Source organism: Malus domestica, chromosome 08 (genome assembly GCF_042453785.1).
Source record: "Malus domestica chromosome 08, GDT2T_hap1".
In the NCBI taxonomy this organism is placed as follows: Eukaryota; Viridiplantae; Streptophyta; class Magnoliopsida; order Rosales; family Rosaceae; genus Malus; species Malus domestica.
Window position 1 is genome coordinate 9,192,627 of NC_091668.1, and position 20,351 is coordinate 9,212,977.

Here is a 20,351-nt window from a genome sequence, read left to right on the forward strand (position 1 = left end):
TGTGTTGTCAGCTGCTTCTGGTTTTTGGGCAGTTACGGCAGGTCATCTCTCACCTAAGCTTTTTTTTTTATAAGTTGAAGTATTGTTTTGGTAATAAGATGTTTTTAAAAAAAGTTGGGAGAGTTTATGGTGTTTGGTAAACACTCCAAACCAACTTTATTTTAAAGTTTTGGATGAAAAAAAAAACCAAAAACCTTCAAAGAACTAGCTTATTTTGAAAAACAAGGGTGAACGGTAAATTCATTAATGAATTTTTCAATTTGCCAACATTGCCCTCCTTTCTCTTGCCTTCCTCACACTTTCAGCACGCCTTCTCGCAAAACCCTTGCAAAACCAGAAAACTTCAATCTCAGCTCAAGCCAGAACCTCCTGCCTCGTAAAACTCCTACACTATTTGATTCCAACCATTTTCGAACCCCGACTTACCCTCTTGACCCAATGTCCCCCCAATCTCCTTCAGAATCCAATTTGCTACACTAGATCTGAAAGAAGCCATCCTTCATCCCAGGGATCTCTCTCGTTCTCCAGGTCGCGTTCTTCGACTCGGCGTCCTTCCTCTGGTAAGCTTATCTTGTCTAAAACTTCGTTATTTATTTGTTTGGATTTTTAAATTTGGGAATGGGCGAGTGAGAGTGAAAGAGGGGTTGGAAGAACAAAGGGATGAGTGTATGGGTGTCGGGAAAAAAAATTGGGGATGGAGGGTTGGGAAAAAATTAATTGGGGAAGGTGATATGGTTTGTGGAAAATATTAATTGGGATAAAATTAGGGTTTGTGGAGGAAACAAGAAAAATTGAAAGAGAAGTAAGAAAAATTAATTACTTCTGTAACGCCCTGACCCGAAATTTTTTATTTCGGAATTTACATTTAGTGGTAGGCCAAAAATTAAACTCTTGTTTATTTTCTACTATTTATCACGCCCCTAAGTTGTTTGGGCTTTGTTCCAGACCTCAAAAGGAGTTGTTTGATGGTGGTGGTCGACTGTACTACCTTCAAAAATAAAGGAATTTGAGTCGTACCCCCACGAACCCGCTGGTGAGTTTATCCCAAAATCAAACCCATTTAACTCAGTTTTTTTTTTATGAGATTGGAAGCCACCCATTTCTAGGGTTTTCGGCGGATCGAGGTCGAGTTGAGGTGTTTCCCGGTCAAATTGGATTTTGGCCCAAGTATGAAAGTTGTTCCTCTCATTGAACTCTACTTGCCTGTAAAATTTGGAAATTTTTAGAGTTGTTCGGAAAATGGAGTTTTCGTTCACCGGAAACCGCCACCCACGGCAGCGCGTGGCCAATGGGCTGACGTTGTCTTTTCATGTAAATTTTGATATTTTAAATTCGTAATTTGTACCCATTTGATGTGATTCGATTATGAAAGCTAATGTCGAATATTTCCGTTACTAGAATATCTCGGAGATGGAAAAAAAACAATGAATGTGAACTACAAAAGGCTTGATCCCGTTTAAGGGTACGTAGGCAATCTAACGGGAGTTAGATGCATCCTTAAAAATAACCGAGATTAATCTTTTGTTGGAAATTTGTCTAAGAAGAGGAATTGGGTGATTAATTTAAAAATTAACCTTATGTTTTTGGTAAATAAATTTGGGTTGTAGATTTTGTGAGTATCTAAGAATTAAATAAAACAATTGTGATAAATAGTAGAAAATAAACAAGAGTTTAATTTTTAGCATACCACTAAATGTAAATTCCGAAATAAAAATTTTCGGGTTAGAACATTACAAGTTCTCTATTCATTTTTTTAGAAGGTCTGGAGGAAACATTTTTATAGTTGTTGATTACTTTTTTTAGATTAATTTCTTGTTTGTCATTATCTCAATTGCTCTGTGAACTGCTTTGAATTGGTTTGTGAACTCTGCTTCTGATTTATATCTTAGGGTTTAGGTATATAAGAAAGGATAAAGTTCTGCTCTGTTTCTGATCTGTGAACTCTGCTTCTGATTGGTCATGCGCCGTTCCCTCGTCTCTTGCGATTCAGCACACCCCTCTAGGACGCCGTTTCATCGTCTTCTTCAAGCTCCGCAATCTCTTCTGAAACTCCAACCTCCAAGTCAGTGCTCGTATCTTATCTCTCTCACTCCATCTATTATCGTGTTTTATATTTTTTTTTGCTGAAGTCTTCATTTATGTTATTCTTTTAATTACTACTAGGTTTGAGTTTTTGGTTCACAATTTTTGGTTTAGGCTGGTTAATATATTTTTTTCCTTCTTTTCAGGATTTCTGCTAATTTTATTTGTCTAATTTTTATTTATTTGTAGAAAAATATGGTTAGATTTGGTTCCTTTAATCGATTTGGTTAGATTTGGTTCCCTTAATCGATTTGGTTCCTTATGACCATATATTTCCTGATATTTACGTGTTTGGTGTCTTTTATTGTCCCACAATAAAGACTGTCATCCAAAAATGATGCAGAGTACTGTCTGTGCCTATATCGTTTACTACAATTATGTATTCTATCTGTGTCTACTAGCTAGGCATACTAAAATGTTTAGACTTTAGTGTAACAGATCTACGTACCCTCTTTTGAGGGTGCAAATGGCTTGAATGTTAAACTTCTTGAGACTTTCTGCTAGTATGATTGTCTATGGTTTGAGCCTGGGAGATCCACGCATACATATGGTTTGTGGGCAGTGGTAAATCGTGAAATTTTAGCATTGGGAGGTCCACGCATACATATGGTCTTTGGGAGGTACTGTGGCTTTAGCTGCTTAGCATGATGATCTTGTCCTTAGTAATGTTATTGTTTATCTTCCAGATGTCAAATTGGCACCTTCTGGACCAATTTAATTGACTAGAGGTAAAAGTAGTGGGTTTCAAACATGAGTTATATAGTGGTAATAATAAAGAAATTGTTTGATTTCAAATTAGTTTGATTTCTCCAAGTGGTGTGTCTTTCCTTAGCAAAATAGTTTGATTTCAAATTAGTTTGATTTCTTGGTTATATTACAATATCATCTGTTCTTGCTTTAATATACACACACACACAAATCACTAGTTGGTATCGATGGCAAAAAATGGGGCATCTTCGTCAAATCCTTCAATTACTTGCTTTGTATAATTATTACGATACAAAACAAAATTTTCAATTGTCAGGAAAATATTACTTGGTAGATGCGGGGGGTACCCACAAATGAGAGGTTGTTTGGGACCATATAAAGGTGAAAAATATCATCTCCCGGATTTTCATAGGGGTGCCGAACCAACGGGTCATAAAGAGGTATTCAACCACATGCATTCTTCTCTTAGGATCATCATTGAACGAACTTTTGGAGTATGGAAGAAAAGATGGGCAATTTTAAGGGGTATGCCTAATTACCCGTTCAACAAGCAAGTGAAGATTGTCATTGCTACAATGGCTCTTCATAACTACATAAGTTGAATGATCACATGAGAGATAAGCATTAAGAAATAGAATAGCGGCAAGTTTGATGAATGCTTCTAATTAGACTACTTTCAAGTACATTAACAATATTGTACTAATGAATCCTAGCTATTCAGTCTAAAATATTTCAATTGAAGTAGTTTGTCATACTAATTAATATTTAAGTTAAAGTTTATAAATATTTTTCTTTTAAAAATAAAGTATATTTAATAATTCACCTTTATTTTTAAAGAAAATTAAATTAATGGCACATCTTGTATTATACCCTTTTTGGTCATTTCACACAGTCACAGTTGTTTTACATAAAAGTTTACCAAACACTATAATACTGTTTTTTTTCCAAAAGTCCTTTTACAAAAAAGTTACCAAACATTCTGCTGTTTTATTTCACAACTGCTTATTCTCACAGCACAGCAGAAGCAGTTTTTTTTCAAAGCATAGCAATACCAAACTAGCTCGAAACCCTTTTATGATTTTTCTTTTATGTCTATTTTGTAATTGTTGCAATGAATAACTATTACTCATGCTTTGTTTGCATAAGTAACGTCTTCTTTATGAATGCCGATTCTTAGGACTTTGTAGTTGTAATCTGTCCGTTTGGATTTCGCATAATGGATGTTCTCTACCATTGACAAAAAAAAAAAAAAAAAAAAAAAACCATCGTCCGCATCATATACAAGTTTCCCTTCTATATTAACTTTACATATATTTGGTTGCAGTGTACAACATCCCATTGAATTTCTTGCTAACATTGTTTTGTCATAGGCTGATGTTTTTTAGGGGAGAATTGAAAATATTAGAATAACCAACATGAATGTACCCAAAGGTAAACTAACACGTTTTAAGAGATTAGGAGAGCTCATAACTAAGTTGAAAGTTGAGATGGCATGTCAGAAGAATGTCATCCTAATTATTCTGTTTGCTCCTACTTTCTTTTATCAACAATTATCATTTGTAAAATTTGAACTCAGCACTCCCTCTAGCAAAGCAGATCTACTCAGTATTGTTAGACTAAATGGTCATTGTGATGATATAACCTAATTTGGAATCTATTATCACACACGTCTTGTGATTTTAGATTATTAGAGCACTTTGATAGTTGGTGCTTTTGATAACATTGATAATAGGCACATAGACATGCATCCAATTTTGTGCTCCAAAAAAGATTTAGATTAGTCTAAAGTGCCTAAGTGGGCTTCCACATACCACTTTTAGAAGTTTGAAATGCTTAAAAAGAGAGAAGAAAAAGCAGAATACCTTCGGGAAAAAAAAAAAAAAAAAAAAAGCATATGTGAACGTAGAAAATGAAGGCTGCATAATTAAAAGTCTCCCATCTAGTAACTAGACTACTTCATCATGTAAAAATTAAGAAAATAATTGTTCTTTTGAACACCAAACATGTTAATGGAGTAGTTAATAGGATAGTATAAGAGCCTAATGAGATTGTTCTTACGTAAACTTCTCAAATTATGTCTAATAACAACACTTAAGTCAGTTGCAACTCGTCCAAGGTGTATGTTCTTAGCAAAATCCTTTTATCTAATACACATAGCTATATGCCGATATCGAAGCATATACTAATTTTTGGTTCACTTCACTCTTTAAATTGGAAGACCTTGTAGGCTTTGAGACCCTTATACAGACCATGAATGGCACCAGATGCTGCAGCCAAAGAAAGAAGCAAGCACAAAAAACTAAACAATTGGAGCCCAAACCATCTAATTGTACATTTCCCAATCTTGTTCTGCACAATGTGCATCTCCAACGGAATGTACACTATGAGTGGCCAGTAGCCCAGGGCTCCAATAAGGCCAAGCATGTCGGAGAAGAAGGGCAGAGCTATGGCAAGAAACGAGACCAACACCCCATAGGCTGTCCTCCATGACAGCCTAAACATGTTGATGTTGAACTTTACCTTCCCTAGTCTGATTGGGATCTCCCTATTTATGAACTTGGACTTCGGCCACCTCCTTCTAGCCAATAGTTCAATAACACGAAACACCGGTTGGCAAAGTACCTGCTCAAATAGAATAACACCGACCTTAAGTTTATACGTTGACAATCTAACTTGTTATGTTATTAAAAATGTCAATTCGAACAACGTATTTAGATATATATAATATTTCACTTAGCTCATGAGGAATAACATGTTATATTTGTAATATGACATATGATGTTATTATATTGTTAATTTGACATATTTCACTTAGCTCATGAGAAATAACATGTTATATTTGTAATATGACATATGATGTTATTATATTGTTAATTTGACATATTTCACTTAGCTCATGAGGAATAACAAGATTTAAATCAATAATCACTAAAAAAACATTATCAACAGACACTAACATAAGTGGCACAAGATGATAGGGTGGCTAAAGCTTTTACTCACTGATAGCGCTTTTACTCACCTCATTTTATGCTACTAAACTATTGGAATGTATTCTTGTAGTGAGTTTAGATTGTCAGTTATCGAGAACTTAACGTGTCAGACTATCTAGCAAAACAAAATCTTCTAACGTGTTATTGTTGTCTTCATGTTTGAGCACACTTGAGAAGCATAAATTTAGGGAAAAGGTATATATATGTACCTGATATGCACCAACTATGTGCACCACAATGAAAACATTAGCCATATCAACGAGCCAGAAGGCTACATCATCTCCAAAACCAGCCAGTAGGTTTTCTGGGGTTTTATCTCCAAATGCAGCATATCCCAACGTACCACACATCGTGAATAATATTAACATAACCAAACCCCCTACTGACACAGCCTTCTTCATCACCTTGTTTTCTGGTGGCGATGACTTTAGAGTGTCCTGAAAATTAATAAATAGCAATATAATGTATAAAACTAAACCTAAATAGAAAAAGCCTCAGTATATTTTTTATAAGTGAGAAAAGAAAGAACTAATTAATTGACTTGGCAATTGGGATGTCTCACTTGGACATCCAAAAGCACTAGAGCATATGAGCAAGCAAAGGCAATATCTCCAGCTGCTGCAAACATCCTCCAAATTTTTTCAGATAAAGGCAGGTCCGCTCCTGCAAAAGAAGTTTTTCCTCCATGCCCTGCCCAATCAAAATTTTAAATTCAATATATACTAAAACTCAAATATAACTGAAGCACTGTTCATAAGCACATTGTATTTCTTTTTTTGACCATGTTAGGTTTTTGTTATTACGGGTATGCCATTGTTTTACAAATTATAATATATGGATCTTTTTTATTTGTTTCTTTTCTTTCTTCTCCGTTCTCTCTCCTCTCTCGCTCCTCTCCATGACTCTGCTAGCGACGACAGCGAGCTGTTGCCGTCCGAACGCCGGCAAATTGGACCTCATCGTTACCGCCAGTCGTCTCCCGTTCATCTCAGGAACAAGAAACAACTATTGCATGCCTTGAATCGCTACTGTTTCGATGAGGGTTTTCGAACTTAACCCCAATTGTATTTCAATCTCTCTCTTTTCATTTTGTACAGGCGTGGATGGGACGCGTAATTCTACAACCTCTTCAAGGTGTACACGCAGCTAGGAAACTTTCAGCAAGAAAAATCCCTAGAAACTCATCCTTCTGTTCTGTCATTGATATCTCAGCTCTGTCTCTCTCAATCTTGAGGTACTTGACGTTGGCTTCCATTTTCAGTCTGAAATATATAATTATTTATTTGAGTTTGCTGGGATTTATTCAATTCAACCGGGGTGGGTTTTTTAGTTGTTTGGATTATTTTTTTTATTAATTTAGGTTTCTGGTTTTTTTTTTTTTTTGTTGGTACGGTTCATACGCAATGAAAAATTTATGCGTTCTTTTGATTCTCGGGCATGCATCAAGCTTCCGTCTTTTTTTGTTTGTTCATGAAATCATGTTCAGTGAACTTGTTTTCTAGGGATTGAATTACCCAGATTGCCCAAATATATACACACACACATACTGTTTGAGAAGGCAATTAAAAATTTACTCATTTCTAGAATATGACGAAAAACATATTGTATATGTTTTGTTTTATAAGAAAGAATAGTACCATCATTTGGCTATTCTTTGGAGAATTTGATTGCAAGTTCCGGAGGTTAGCAATTGTAATTAAGATAACGAAAAGATTTGGACTGTCAAATATCTAACATTTCAAAGAAATATACACTAAACCCAACAACATTCCTATGTTCTGTTTAACAGGTTATTGAATGACACCATATTCAAAAATATTTTAAAATGAGTTGAGATTTTCTTATTAATGTTTAGTCTGGTTCATCTCTTCTTTTTCTGTATGAAGCAATACAACATTTGTGGCTGCTTAAGAGCTTAAAATAAGCCTACAAGAGCTTTTATGATAGATCTCTAGTTATGATTGTAATGAAAAAGTTTGTCACATGATTGTCATTGACTTAGTTCCATTGAAAAGGGATTAACTTTTTATCATTGTTTTAGGAAAAATTAGTATCCGGTCCCTAGTTTTTACTGTTCATTGACTAACACCTTATTAGTTCTCAAATTTTGATTCAAGTCCCTAGCATTAATGTGATAATGAATTTACATGTTTATTATATAATTTTTTTAATATAAAAATTAGTAATTAATTTAGGGTTTAATACTCACACCTCTATTAAACTTCTAATTAATTTTCAATTCAAACATTTCCAAAATAATAAAAAATTAAATTAAATTAAGTTTGTACCTATTAGTTTTTTTTATATATATAAAAAGATTCTCAATTTTTTAATCTTAAATGTACCCATTCATATAATTTTTCAATTTTTTTAATCTTAAATGTACCCATTCTCAAATATATCAATTTGTTATATGTAAAATGTACCCTTTTTTAATATAAAATCCTTTCAAATTTTTTAATCCATGTTTAAACTTATATGGGTACATTCTTTTTCGTTGATTTGAGAATGTATCCATGTTTTGGTACAATAACTTTTTTTTGTTAATTTTGGTTAATGTACCCATACATATGTATATACACACACACAATATAATAGAGAGAATAATTTATATTTTATTATTTTTAATCCCATAATTATGGGTTTTATTTAAAATCTCATTAATATAAACAATTACAAATTTCAATTTTTAATTTTTAATTAAAAAAATATAGTAACTTACATTATTACATTAATATCAGGGACCTCAATCAAAAACTAAAAACTAACAAGGTTTCAATCAAAGAATATTGATAGCTAGGGACCGCATTCAAAGTGTCCCTTGTTTTAAGTATGCTATACACTGGCAAACAAAACTTTGTTCTACATCGCTCATATATATACATGTAATCACTTGATTCACCTATATTATGAGGTATTTGATATGGAGCAGACACAATCATATGACATTGTTGTACAATGCTTAAGAATGTCTAAAACTGAAGAATTTATATGCTTTGTGTGTGTATATATATATATGAAAACTTGGTTTTGATAGGCACCAAAAGTTTGGCCATAATAATTTGTCGTTACAGTAAGATTAACGATTCAATGGGGTTGTGTTTAACTTTTTTGGAGTTTAAATTAAAGGGTTGAGCTTGATGGCTTATACTCTTTTCTTTTTTGCCTTTCCTTTGCTGCATTTTGTGTAAAGTTCAAATGGATTCTTCAATTTTTTTTTTTTTTTTTGGAGTTTTCTTCAGTAAAGTTTGGTTTTTTATGGTGAGTTCTTAATTGGGTTTTGCTTATTTTTCTGTCTCCAAATGTAAGTTATTCGATGCTTTTCTTTGTTTTTCTCTAATTTTTAAATTTATTTTTTTGCTATTTAGTGTGAGAAAATGGCTTCAAAATTGGAATTTCCAATATTTGGGCAAAGGAAAACAGGAAGAGAACACCAATAGTGGTGACGATGGAGAATCCCTTCTTTGCAGTGGAAATCGACGATCTATATGCAACATTCAGCGCAGTTTATAAAAGCAGGGGTCAAAATGAAGAATCAATGACATGGGGATTTGTTTAATTTTATCAAGTTTTGTACTGAGGTAAAACTCCCCCCATTTAACATAGTTTTAAATGCTGATTAGTATGTGTGTAAATAAGATTGTGAGCATGGTTGTATATACATCTTCATAATCTACAAAGTAAGTTTCACATTCAAATTTCCAATTCACAGTTTATCTTATTTGTCGGTTCTCATAGTCGTTTGTTCAACTCCCCAACCAAACAGTAAGGCGTGTTCCAAACAATAAAACCCAGGAGAGGCATGAGCAGGGAAGGGGTTTAGCTAGCACAAGAGGAAGGTGAATCAGAATAAGTTTTCTGTATTTTGTTTGTTTGATTTGTGAATTTTATGAGTAGATTATTTAGATCTAATTCAATGGCTAGCACTAGCTCTAGATCTAGTTTAGGCAATATTCCAGACATTGTTAATGAAGAACAAAAACTTGATTTTTAAACTGATGATAGTATAGATTTTGGAGATTGGAATATTCCCAAAGTCTCAAGTAAAAATATTTATAAAAAGAAATGGTCAGTAGCCTCATTCAGAAGTGAACATCATGTCAAGACAGTTGAAAAAGCTTATGCTCATAGTAAAGAACATGAGACTTGTCAATTGTTTTATTCAGAACAAATTAAATCCCATAGGAGAGATGGTCATAATTACATTCACATAGGCTTAGTTCAAATAGCCATAAAACCCTTAACAAGAAAAGTTCTAAATACCTCCATTTTGCTATGTCTTTGAGATGCTAGATTCACTAACTTTAGTGATAGCATACTTGGTATGATAGAGTCGAGTCTCTATAATGGACCTATCCATTTTGATTGTTTTCCAGACCTCACCATAAGTCTTTCAGACCCACACTTGCTGAAAGCACTCACTCTGAACATCAAAACTTCAGGATACCAAGTCCTTGAAGGAACACAACCCTTGGCATTAATTTATAGAGTTTATTACCAAGTCACTAGCACAAATATGAACTTTCAGGCTTTAACTAAAAGTCCGAGAGTTCATACACTTTTAATTCAAACCAATCAAGAAAATGCAAACATTAAGGTTCCAAGAACCATTAAGTGGTCAGACATCAGTCTACCTTCATATTGGTGTTTAATTGATGAAAGCAGGCCAGTAGCTATCCAAAACAGTCTAGTTAATTTAGATAATATAGAACAATATTTTGACGGGACTGTCAAAATCAATTTTGATCGTCCAGCTAGAAGGTCTTGTGAGTCAGTCCACTCGCATAAATCATTTGCTCCTAGCAGAAATATATATATGTATATATATAGTAGAATTAGAAACATTGTTGTAATTATGTGTAACTAAAGTTGTAAACCCGCGACATCGTGTGGGCTTTTTGCTTGTTATTTCTATATTTCAACCATTATCCTAGTTTGAAGAAGTTCTTACATACGGACGTCATGTCAATATGTGGTACTACCGACACAAATGATGGGCTTAGGCGAAACCAACATGCATGCTATGGAGCCCACTTTTTGTGTGGGTACATAGTGCCACATACGTAAAACTTTGTCAATAGTTTTTTGGACGGAGAGAACTTACCTGCTATGATTTTTGACATGGAAAGTCCAATTCCGATAAAGGCATACCCAAAAGACATAATTGCTGCAAGCTTTGAGAGCCAAGAGAGCTTGTGAAAATTTGGGAGTTGTGATAAGAGAATTTCTACAATTCCAAATGTAATCACATGTGGAATGTTGGAGAACTTGCATGGGTCATCACTACCATGTTTGCGATGACAATTCGATTTCTGTATGGCTCTGATTACTCAAATTCACATAAAAATTCGAATTAGTTTTTAGTCTAGTGATATTAATTTCTCAATTTTTCGTCTATAAATGAAGAACAAATAAGAAAAAACTTACATCATGCTCTTTCCCGTAGTTATCGTAAAGCCGACTCCAATGGTAGCAAGATTTAAATATATCATCCATCCACAGAACTTGTAAATTGTTCCACCTAATAGGTTGAAGAAATTAAAGACAAATATAGTAGTAATAAAAATTTGACCATGGAAAATAACGGAAAATGCTCTAATTTACTACTATACGTACTATTCAAAGTGAATGGTAAGCAACCCATGTATCCATTTCTGTCTAATGCAATAACGGTAGCTCATTCACTTTGAATAGTAGGGGCGGTGGACTAGAGCATTTTCCAAACATAAATTTGCATGAGAGTTTCCAAATCGTATGAGTATTTTACCTAAATAGGCTTTGACAGCCTCCATGTAAGAGTAATTTCTCTTGCCAGTGACTGGGTCTGGGAATCTGTAGCAATCTGCTAAGAGATTAGCAGCATAAAGTGCACCAACTGTGCAGAACAAGAGAATGGAAATGCCACCAAGCCAGCCAAGTTGAGCCATTGCCCATGCCAAAGAGAGCACTCCAGCACCTATTGATGTTGTGATTATGTGTGCACACGCACTCCACACTGTCCCTGCATATATGTCACATAAAAAGAAGATTAATATCTTTTGACGAAGAAAGAGGTCGAGTGCCTCGTGGCATGTGAAAAAATGTTAAAAAATTAAAAGAGACTTAGGATACGATCCTTATGAATATTATTTTATTGAAATCTTGTTGATTTTTAATTTTTGATCGAGGTCCCTGAAATTAATGTGATAATTTATTTCTATGTACGTTACTATATTTTTTAAATTAAAAATTATAAATTTTAGTTGTTTATATAAATGAGATTTTAAATAAAAAAACTATAATTTGTGGAATTAAAAATATTAAAATATAAATATACTATTGTGTGTGTGTGTATAGACATGGGTACATTCATCAAAATTAACCAAAAATTTTATTGTATCAAAACATGGGTACATTCTTCAAAATCTAACAAAAAAAAAAGATATTAGGCTTAATAATATTAGTAAATTTCTTTGATTAAACTTGACATGGATTCATTTTAAAATCAAAGAAAAAAGAATGTACCCATATATGTTTTAAAATGGATTAGAAAAAAAATGAATAGATTTTATATATAAAAAAAGGGTACATTTTACATATAACAAATTGGTATATTTAAGAATGAGTACATTTTAAGATTAAAAAGTTTTACATGATTGGATACATATAATTAGCATGGGTACATTTAGCAAAATAAAAAGTACAAATACAAATAAACTTTAAAAACTATGGGCACAAAAAGAAATTAATATATGGGTACAAATTAAAACTGAAAAGAAAATTGGTACAAGTAAAAAAAAAATTACAAATTAAAAATGGGTACAAACTAAAACTAAAAATATATGATAAAAAATTTAGTCATTAATATAAATATACTAATTGTAACATTTTAAACATTAAATGAATATATTTAAAATAAAAAAAATATTTTATTATTGAAATAATTAATGATGTTATTAATACCCGACCTTAATAAAAAATTGAAAATGAATAGGATTTTAATCAATGGAATAGCAAAAGAAATGATGAGAACCTAATTTCTCCAAATTAAAATCTAATTTAAGCAGTGTTCTAAAAATCGGCTTAGGCGACGCCTAGGCGTTGGACGGTGACCGACCGCTCCGATTAACTGTTAATCGGTCGTAAAATCAAAAAATGTATTGGGCGGATGCCTAGGTGGGATTAGATGGGTCTAGGCGGAGCTATACAGGTCTAGCGGGGTTGGGCAGAAGCTAGGAGGGCCTAGGCGGGCTTATGAGAAGACATCGGGATCTGAAAATGTATCTGGAAAAATGATGTTGCAGGTCGAAAGGAAGAAGATGAAGGGGATCAGGATTGGGACCATCATATTAATTTTTAACTTAAAGTTTAAAGTTTAAACTGACCGGTGGGGTGAATTTGTTATGGTCCCACCATGTCCTCTCTTTTGATTGCACGGGTCCTAGTCCCAATTAACTCTCTTTACCAATTTTTTATTCTTTTATTTCTTTGACCATCTACATAAATTGGTAAAAATCTATTGTTTTATTATTCTTTTTTCTTTTAAGACCATTTACATTAGTATGTATTTAAACCCTAACATCACATATATTATTCTTTTTTCTTTTATTATCTTATCCATGAATTTCATACAAGTATAATTTTTTGTAAGTGTCAATATACACTCATTTACAAGATATACAATAAATTTACCTAAATCCGCCTAGACGCCCGCCTAGACTCCGCCTAGCCGCCTAGGCGCCAGCCTGCTGCCCAACTAGCACCTAACGTTTTTTAGAACCTTGAATTTAAGAAGCAGGATCTTGTATAAGCAGCCAGTATTAGTTGATGAACAACCAGTATTAGACTATTAGTTGATGAAAAGCCAGTATTAGTTGATGAAAAGTGTCTGCACAAAGGAGATTCAGAGAAGATTTCCATCCTATTCTAAAAATGAGTCGTCTAATTTTGCTTTTCAAATTGTTTTTTTAGGCATATATATGCCGATATATTTTCAAATTGTTAAATTCAAACAAAAAGCCCAAACAAAACCAGAATCTGACTACATTAATTAATTTCCAAATTATTAATAGTAGTTTCCAAAGAAAGTTTGTTACATGCATAAATGGCTGTATTTCAGTTGACCCAAATAAAAAGACTCTATTGAAGGTTTCTTTACCACTTTTTTCTAAGAAAATTATTCAAGACATACTTGAACTATTTTTTTGCATACACAATTACGTATATCTTGCACTCATTTTTACTTTTCACACACAATGTTAATTTTTGTCTTTTTATCTTCTTCAATTCATTTCATCCGACGATCACAAATTAAGAGGAATGTATAAAAGGTAAAAAAAAAAGTGTGTAAATAGCACCACTCTAAATTAATACTTCGTGTAATATTTAAAATAAATGCAATTTTCTCCTGAAGAAACCAAGAAAATATGCTATTTTTTATCAGCAAAACGATGCAATAATCTAGACATCAAAACTTTTTTTTTTCTTTCTGAACTGTTGCTTCTAGGTAGTTCTTATGTAATTGCCAGTTTCCACCCAGTCTTCCTCAGCCCAAATATTGGAAGGAAAAGAAAAAGAAGGTAGAGAAATTTATTAAAGGAGAAAAGAGATCAATTTTATTACAGGAGACATATTGAAAAACAAGATGAATGTAAGCCTGTATATAGAGAAAAAGTGGTTAAAAACATGGCAGAGAGAAACTAAAAAGAACATACCAGTTCTTTTCGATTTTCCGTCATCGTCTACATCTCCTTCTTCCACATTTTGGAGAGGATTGAAACCAGTTTCACATAATTCATTCTGAAATTCATGATCAATCACACTAGTAGTACTCGCCATGTCTGCCTAAGGAAGCTCTTCCTTTCAGATAAAATTCTGCAGAGTCTTTGGGAAATGAGTGTAGATACATATGTATTTATGTATATAGATACATAGATATGTATATAGATATATAGATAGGCCCTTTATGGGGAGGGACTCTCATTTTTGAAAAATAATAATTAAGGAATTAGTTATGAGACTCACTTCACATCGAACTGTCTATGTTGTAAATCTCGATTCATATATCATCCTTACAAAAATTCAGTTCAATCAAAAATCATTTACTCATTCAATTGTCACGATAAAATTTCAATGTTTATTAAACCATAGTGTTCGTCAATTTCTTTGAACTCACTTAGATGTGTCAAATATTTCCGATTTAACTAATATTTTGTTAGAATGATTTATGAGGTGTAACTTGAAAATGGACAGTTTAGATTGTTAAAGTTCAATATTGTTTGGACCCCCAACTAATCTCCATTTAAAAAAAAAACAGAATATATTTCCTTAAAGGCTCTGGATATATAGATATCCACAAGACTACAAACTCCCACTCTCAAAAATGGTGGATGCATTAATACCTTCTTATTGTGCATGTCTTATTTTATACAATATTTCAAATTACTTTAATGGATGCAAAAAGGAATCTAAACTCAAATGAATGAAAAAAATGTTCAGTGTGTCAAGAACACAGTTTAACACATGAAGTACAATAATACAATTAGTTAAAAATTTGAAAAAAAAAAAATTCCACCAATTTCATTATAACACTTAGTGTATTAGATCGTGTTCTTGACGCATAAAAAAAAATCTCCAGGGGCAACACACTAGGTACCTTCTTTTGAGGCGATTTGCATGGTCCTTTTATCTTTTAAAGCTGAGGTGACATCAATTTTTCATGTTTTGAATTTGTCTAAGTATTAATTGACCACCGAATTTTGCATGGTGTGGATTATAAATTCATATCCTTATTGAAGGCCAGATGGAGGGAGGCGTTATAGTAACGCTGAGCCTTATCATATACATATGTAAGGTAAGCTGGAAAGACCAGTATGTATGTGCACTCTTGAGTGCACGTCCTTTTTCACTTTGTTGTGCTTTACGGAGATACACATACATATATGATGAGATATTTTTCAAAATGTCGCAAACACAGTTTGGTATGTTAAGTGTTAGAATACAATTAGTTGAAAATTTAGAAAATATATTTTATCTAATTGCACTGTGACACTTACTGTAACGCATCATGTTCTTGGTAGATTGAAAATTTTATCTATAAGTGATACTAAGGAGGTAGGGGGCAATGGGTGCCTGGAAGGAGATAGAGGCAATGGGTGCCTATGAGGAGGTTTGGGGGCCGGGGGTGGGGGGAATGGGTGCCTAGAAGGTGGTAATTGAAAATTTAGAAAATATATTTTATCTAATTGTACTGTGACACTTACTGTAACGCATCGTGTTCTTGGTAAATTGAAAATTTTATCTATAAGTGATACTATAAGGAGGTAGGGGGCAATGGGTGCCTATGAGGAGGTAGGGGGCAATGGGTGTCTCTGACCCTTACAAGATGCTTTTGTTACCATTAAAATTTAGCATCTGATTCCAAGAAATATATTAATACACAGATAAAACAAGTCATGTGCATTTGATACTATTTTTGCACATCATAACACTAAGACCATTCTGAATGTGTATTAATTAGAGCATCAAGAACTTCGTCTTCGATGAATAAGGTCGGAATTTGAATCTAAGACTTTTTTTAACATTAAATATTAGAAAGAAAAATATCGGAAGATCTAAGATATATTAAAAATTAAATTTGCGATGAAAATCAGGGTTTTTAGTGAAAATGGTTTCTAATATTGGCATAACTCTTCACTTTGGTCCCTCACAATGAAAATTGATGGAAGTGGTTCCTGAATTTGTTTACCGTAAATTATTTTGATCATTCTGTGAAAAATCTATCAATATTTTTGTTAAGTGAAGAGGTTGGTTTGACAAAAATACCCTTAAAAGGTGGTCATGTATTCGCATGTGACAATTTAACGATAATATTGGTAGATTTTTCACAAAATGATTTACGATAGATAAACTCAGAAAGTACTTCTATCGATTTTCATTGTCAAAAATCAAACTGATGAGTTTATACCAATCTCATATTTCATTGTGACTAATAAAAAAAATTATATTTTTGTCATATATGCGTATAACCTAAAGTATATATATGTGAACAATCAACATTTGAGGACTTCTTTATCACACCCTCATTGTCATAAGATTCTGACTTCGCTATTAAATATAGGGAGTTTTAACGAAAAACTCACAGTACTGTTCACTTTAACGAAAAATCACATTTTTACACTAAAAAGTCAAACATGCTACTATTCACTTTACCCTTTATTTTGTCCTTATCGTTAAAACTCAAAGTTTTCAAGCCATTTTCATTAGTTTTCGTTTAAATATATGCATGGTTATAAGAAATCGAACAAAACTACGCATTACTTAGTTGCGATCAAGGTCTAAAATATCGATGATATCGGAAATATCGGTAGTCCAAAAACACGGAAATTTCGATGGAAATATCGGGATATTATCGATATTGATAAAAATTAAATGAAAACCACGGAAATTGTAAGAAAAACTTGGAAATTTTTATTGAAACTTTGCATGATGTTTATTTAGTCAATTATCAATTAGTTTATCACAAAATATTGGAAGAAAATGCATTGCATGATGGATTTAACTAATTTAAGTTGATTATATAGCGAGCTGGCAAACATTGTGAATATAGAAAATATGTAGTAATTAATCAAAGAAGTTTAAACACACTATAATCATTTATATATAATGAATTAGTACAATATTTTACACTTTATACATTGCATGGTAAGATAATGAGTGACTTAGTACCACATAGAGTTCCTATCAAGATCTAAAATATCAATGATATCGGAAATATCGGTAGTCTAAAAATACGAAAATTTCAATAAAAATATTGGGATAATATCGATATTTTAGACCTTGGTTCGATATTTAACTTTCGGATCTGCATTTTTCTAGGACCTCCATTTTGTTTGACAATGTAATATCTACATCCAACCTAAACTGACGATTGACTTTGCCTTAATGATCTGTGTACTGCATTCATACCTATAGCAAATAGTCCACCCCAGTGGCAGGGGTTTGGTAATGCATGCAAGACCCCAAAGAAGAAAAAGGGGCCAGATTAACCCACCCTACTGTCACCTAGGCCTGGTAAACAGGTTGTGTCTGTCGTGTTCGTGTCATTTTCGTGGCCTGGTAAACAGGTTGTGTCTGTCGTGTTCGTGTCATTTTCGTGTAACATCTGTTATCTTAACGGGTCGTGTAATATCACACCCATTATGACCCGTTAAGAAAAATATATTTTTTTTCTTAAATTTGCACATACCACACATTGCCAAATAAATATTACTTCAAAACATTAAAATACATTTGTCGTTTAAGTACTACATCTACACTCGAAAATAACAGTCTAATAAACAAACATTCATACACTACTAGTCTATTACAAAATATTAAATGTGCAAGGATATGCAAAATGAAAGAGTTTTTGTTTTCAAGGTTGTGAAGCCCTTCTCAAAAGTTTAAACCTTGGCAATGGAACTCAAAGCTTGCATGTTATTCATTTTACAAAATTCTCAATTTTCATCAATTATCATGACATAAGATTTTGTGGTATCCACTAGTGTAAATATTTTAAATTGAATATCGAATTCATTCATTGTATTCATATAGTGTCAAGGAGTGTAGCTATAAAAAATCATCGAAATCAGAGTTAAAATAACCTTTAAATCGTGACTTTTCGTTGGTAACTGTCGAAATGTTTTGTCATGTTACTTAATATCTAAATGTTTGTTTTTTGCAATTTTTAGCGTATGCATTCTTGAAGCATATACAAACAAGTTTGACGATTGGATCATTGAAATTAGTTTCATAGAATGTGTATCTCATCAAAACGATAGATTCACTAACATTTACAGTTTATTCATACTTTCATTAAGTATAACATAAGATTTTGTGGTGTCCACTAGTGTAAATATTTTAAATTGAAGATCGATTTCATTCATTGTATTCGTATAGGGTCAATGAGTGTAGATGTAAAAAATCATCAAAATCAGAGTTAAAATAACCGTTAAATTGTGATTTTTCGTTGATAACCGTTGAAAAGTTTTGTCCCGTTACTTGATCTCTGAATGGTTATTTTTTGCGATTTTTGGCGTATGCGATCTCGAAGTATATACAAACATGTTTGACATTTGAATCGTTGAAACTAGTTTCGTAGAATGCGTATCCAATCAAAACAATAGATTTGCTAACACTTAAGAGTTTATTCATACTTTCATTAAGTATAACATAAGATTTTGTGGTATCCACTAGTGTAAATATTTTAAATTGAAGATCAAGTTCATTCATTGTATTCATGTAGGGTCAATGAGTGTAGCTGTAAAAAAAACATTAAAATCGGAGTTAAAATAACCGTTAAATCGTGATTTTTCGTTCATAACCGTAAAAAAGTTTTGTCCTGTTACTTGATCTCTGAATGTTTGTTTTTTGCGATTTTTGGCGTATGCGATCTTGAAGCATATACAAATAAGTTTGACTGTTGGATCATTGAAATTAGTTTCGTAGAATGCGTATTCCATCAAAACAATAGATTCACTAACATTTAGAGTATATTTATACTTTCATTAAGTATAACATAAGATTTTGTGGTATCCATCAGTGTAAATATTTTAAATTGAAGATCGAATTCATTCATTGTATTCATATAGGGTCAAGGAGTGTAGCTGTAAAAAATCATCAAAATTGAAGTTCAAATATCCATTAAATCGTGATTTTTTGTTTATAACTGTCGAAAAGTTTTGTCCTGTTACTTGATCTCTGAATGTTTTTTTTATGCAATTTTTATATACAACATGTTTGACGGTTGGATCGTTGAAACTAGTTTCGTAGAATGCGTATCCCATCAAAACAATAGATTTACTAACATTTAAAAGTTTATTCATACTTTCATTAAGTATAACATAAGATTTTGTGGTATCCACTAGTGTAAATATTTTAAATTGGAGATCAAGTTCATTCATTGTATTCATATAAGGTCAAGTAGTGTAGCTGTAAAAAAACATCAAAATTGGAGTTAAAATAATCGTTAAATCGTGATTTTTCGTTGATAATCGTCGAAAATATTTGTCCCGTTACTTGATCTTTAAATGTTTTTTTATTTTTGCGATTTTTTGCTGATGCGATCTCAAAGCATATACAAACAAGTTTGACGGTTGATCGTTGAAATTAGTTTTGTATAATTCGTATCCCATCAAGTCTAATGGCATATATATATTTATTAAGTAAATTTAAATTTATTTATTTTGTACATATAACACTTAAGAAATTGAATGGTATGTATATTTAAGCCGATCCAGTGGTCACCAATTTTTTAATATTTAATTTAATATATATATATATATAATTATTATAGTTTTTAGGGGTGTAAAATTGTTAAATTAATATCTATAATTATTATAGTATTTTTTAGGGTTATAAAATTATAAAATTAATATTTTGCTTATTGTGTATCGTGTTGTCCACGTATATACCCGAACCAACCCGTTATCTTAACATGTGCTTATTGGGTTACCCGATAACGACCCGATTTGTTATCGTGTCGACCCGAACACCTGTTGATTTCTTGTCGTGTTGAGTTATCGGATCATGTCAGGAATTGCCAAGCCTACT

The 20,351-nt window shown here is 32.4% G+C and overlaps 1 protein-coding gene and 1 long non-coding RNA gene across 4 annotated transcripts; one reads left to right on the forward strand and one right to left on the reverse strand.

Annotated features, from left to right (window-relative positions):
• Positions 1-9,767, forward strand: LOC114826518 (uncharacterized). Of its 3 annotated transcripts, XR_011583819.1 has the most exons (6): positions 4-560; positions 946-1,033; positions 1,890-2,062; positions 6,878-7,014; positions 9,149-9,361; positions 9,547-9,767. It is a non-coding gene; the product is annotated as an uncharacterized lncRNA (long non-coding RNA). The 3 variants fall into 3 exon arrangements; XR_011583817.1 differs by lacking the exon at positions 9,547-9,767 and having other exon boundaries at positions 1-560; positions 9,149-9,478; XR_011583818.1 differs by lacking the exons at positions 946-1,033; positions 9,547-9,767 and having other exon boundaries at positions 3-560; positions 9,149-9,478.
• On the reverse strand, positions 4,839-14,693 carry LOC103441050 (amino acid permease 8-like). The gene is made up of 7 exons (XM_070827004.1): positions 14,474-14,693; positions 11,548-11,781; positions 11,208-11,301; positions 10,885-11,102; positions 6,343-6,470; positions 5,990-6,217; positions 4,839-5,412 (listed from the first exon to the last, which is right to left on the reverse strand). Exons 1-7 carry the CDS (start codon positions 14,595-14,597, stop codon positions 4,990-4,992), a joined length of 1,449 nt encoding a protein of 482 aa, XP_070683105.1. The 5' UTR covers positions 14,598-14,693; the 3' UTR covers positions 4,839-4,989.
• Positions 14,694-20,351: the final 5,658 nt, after the last annotated feature.

Bases quoted from the DNA above. Each gene is read 5' to 3' on its own strand.
- LOC103441050 (XM_070827004.1), bottom strand. From the start codon at position 14,597: ATGGCGAGTACTACTAGTGTGATTGATCATGAATTTCAGAATGAATTA. The intron at 11,302-11,547 runs GTAAAATACTCA...TCAACCTATTAG, and splicing joins GGCTGTCAAAGCCTATTTAG to GTGGAACAATTTACAAGTTC. The intron at 6,471-10,884 runs GTAAGTTCTCTC...TTGATTGGGCAG, and splicing joins CATGTCAAAAATCATAGCAG to GGCATGGAGGAAAAACTTCT.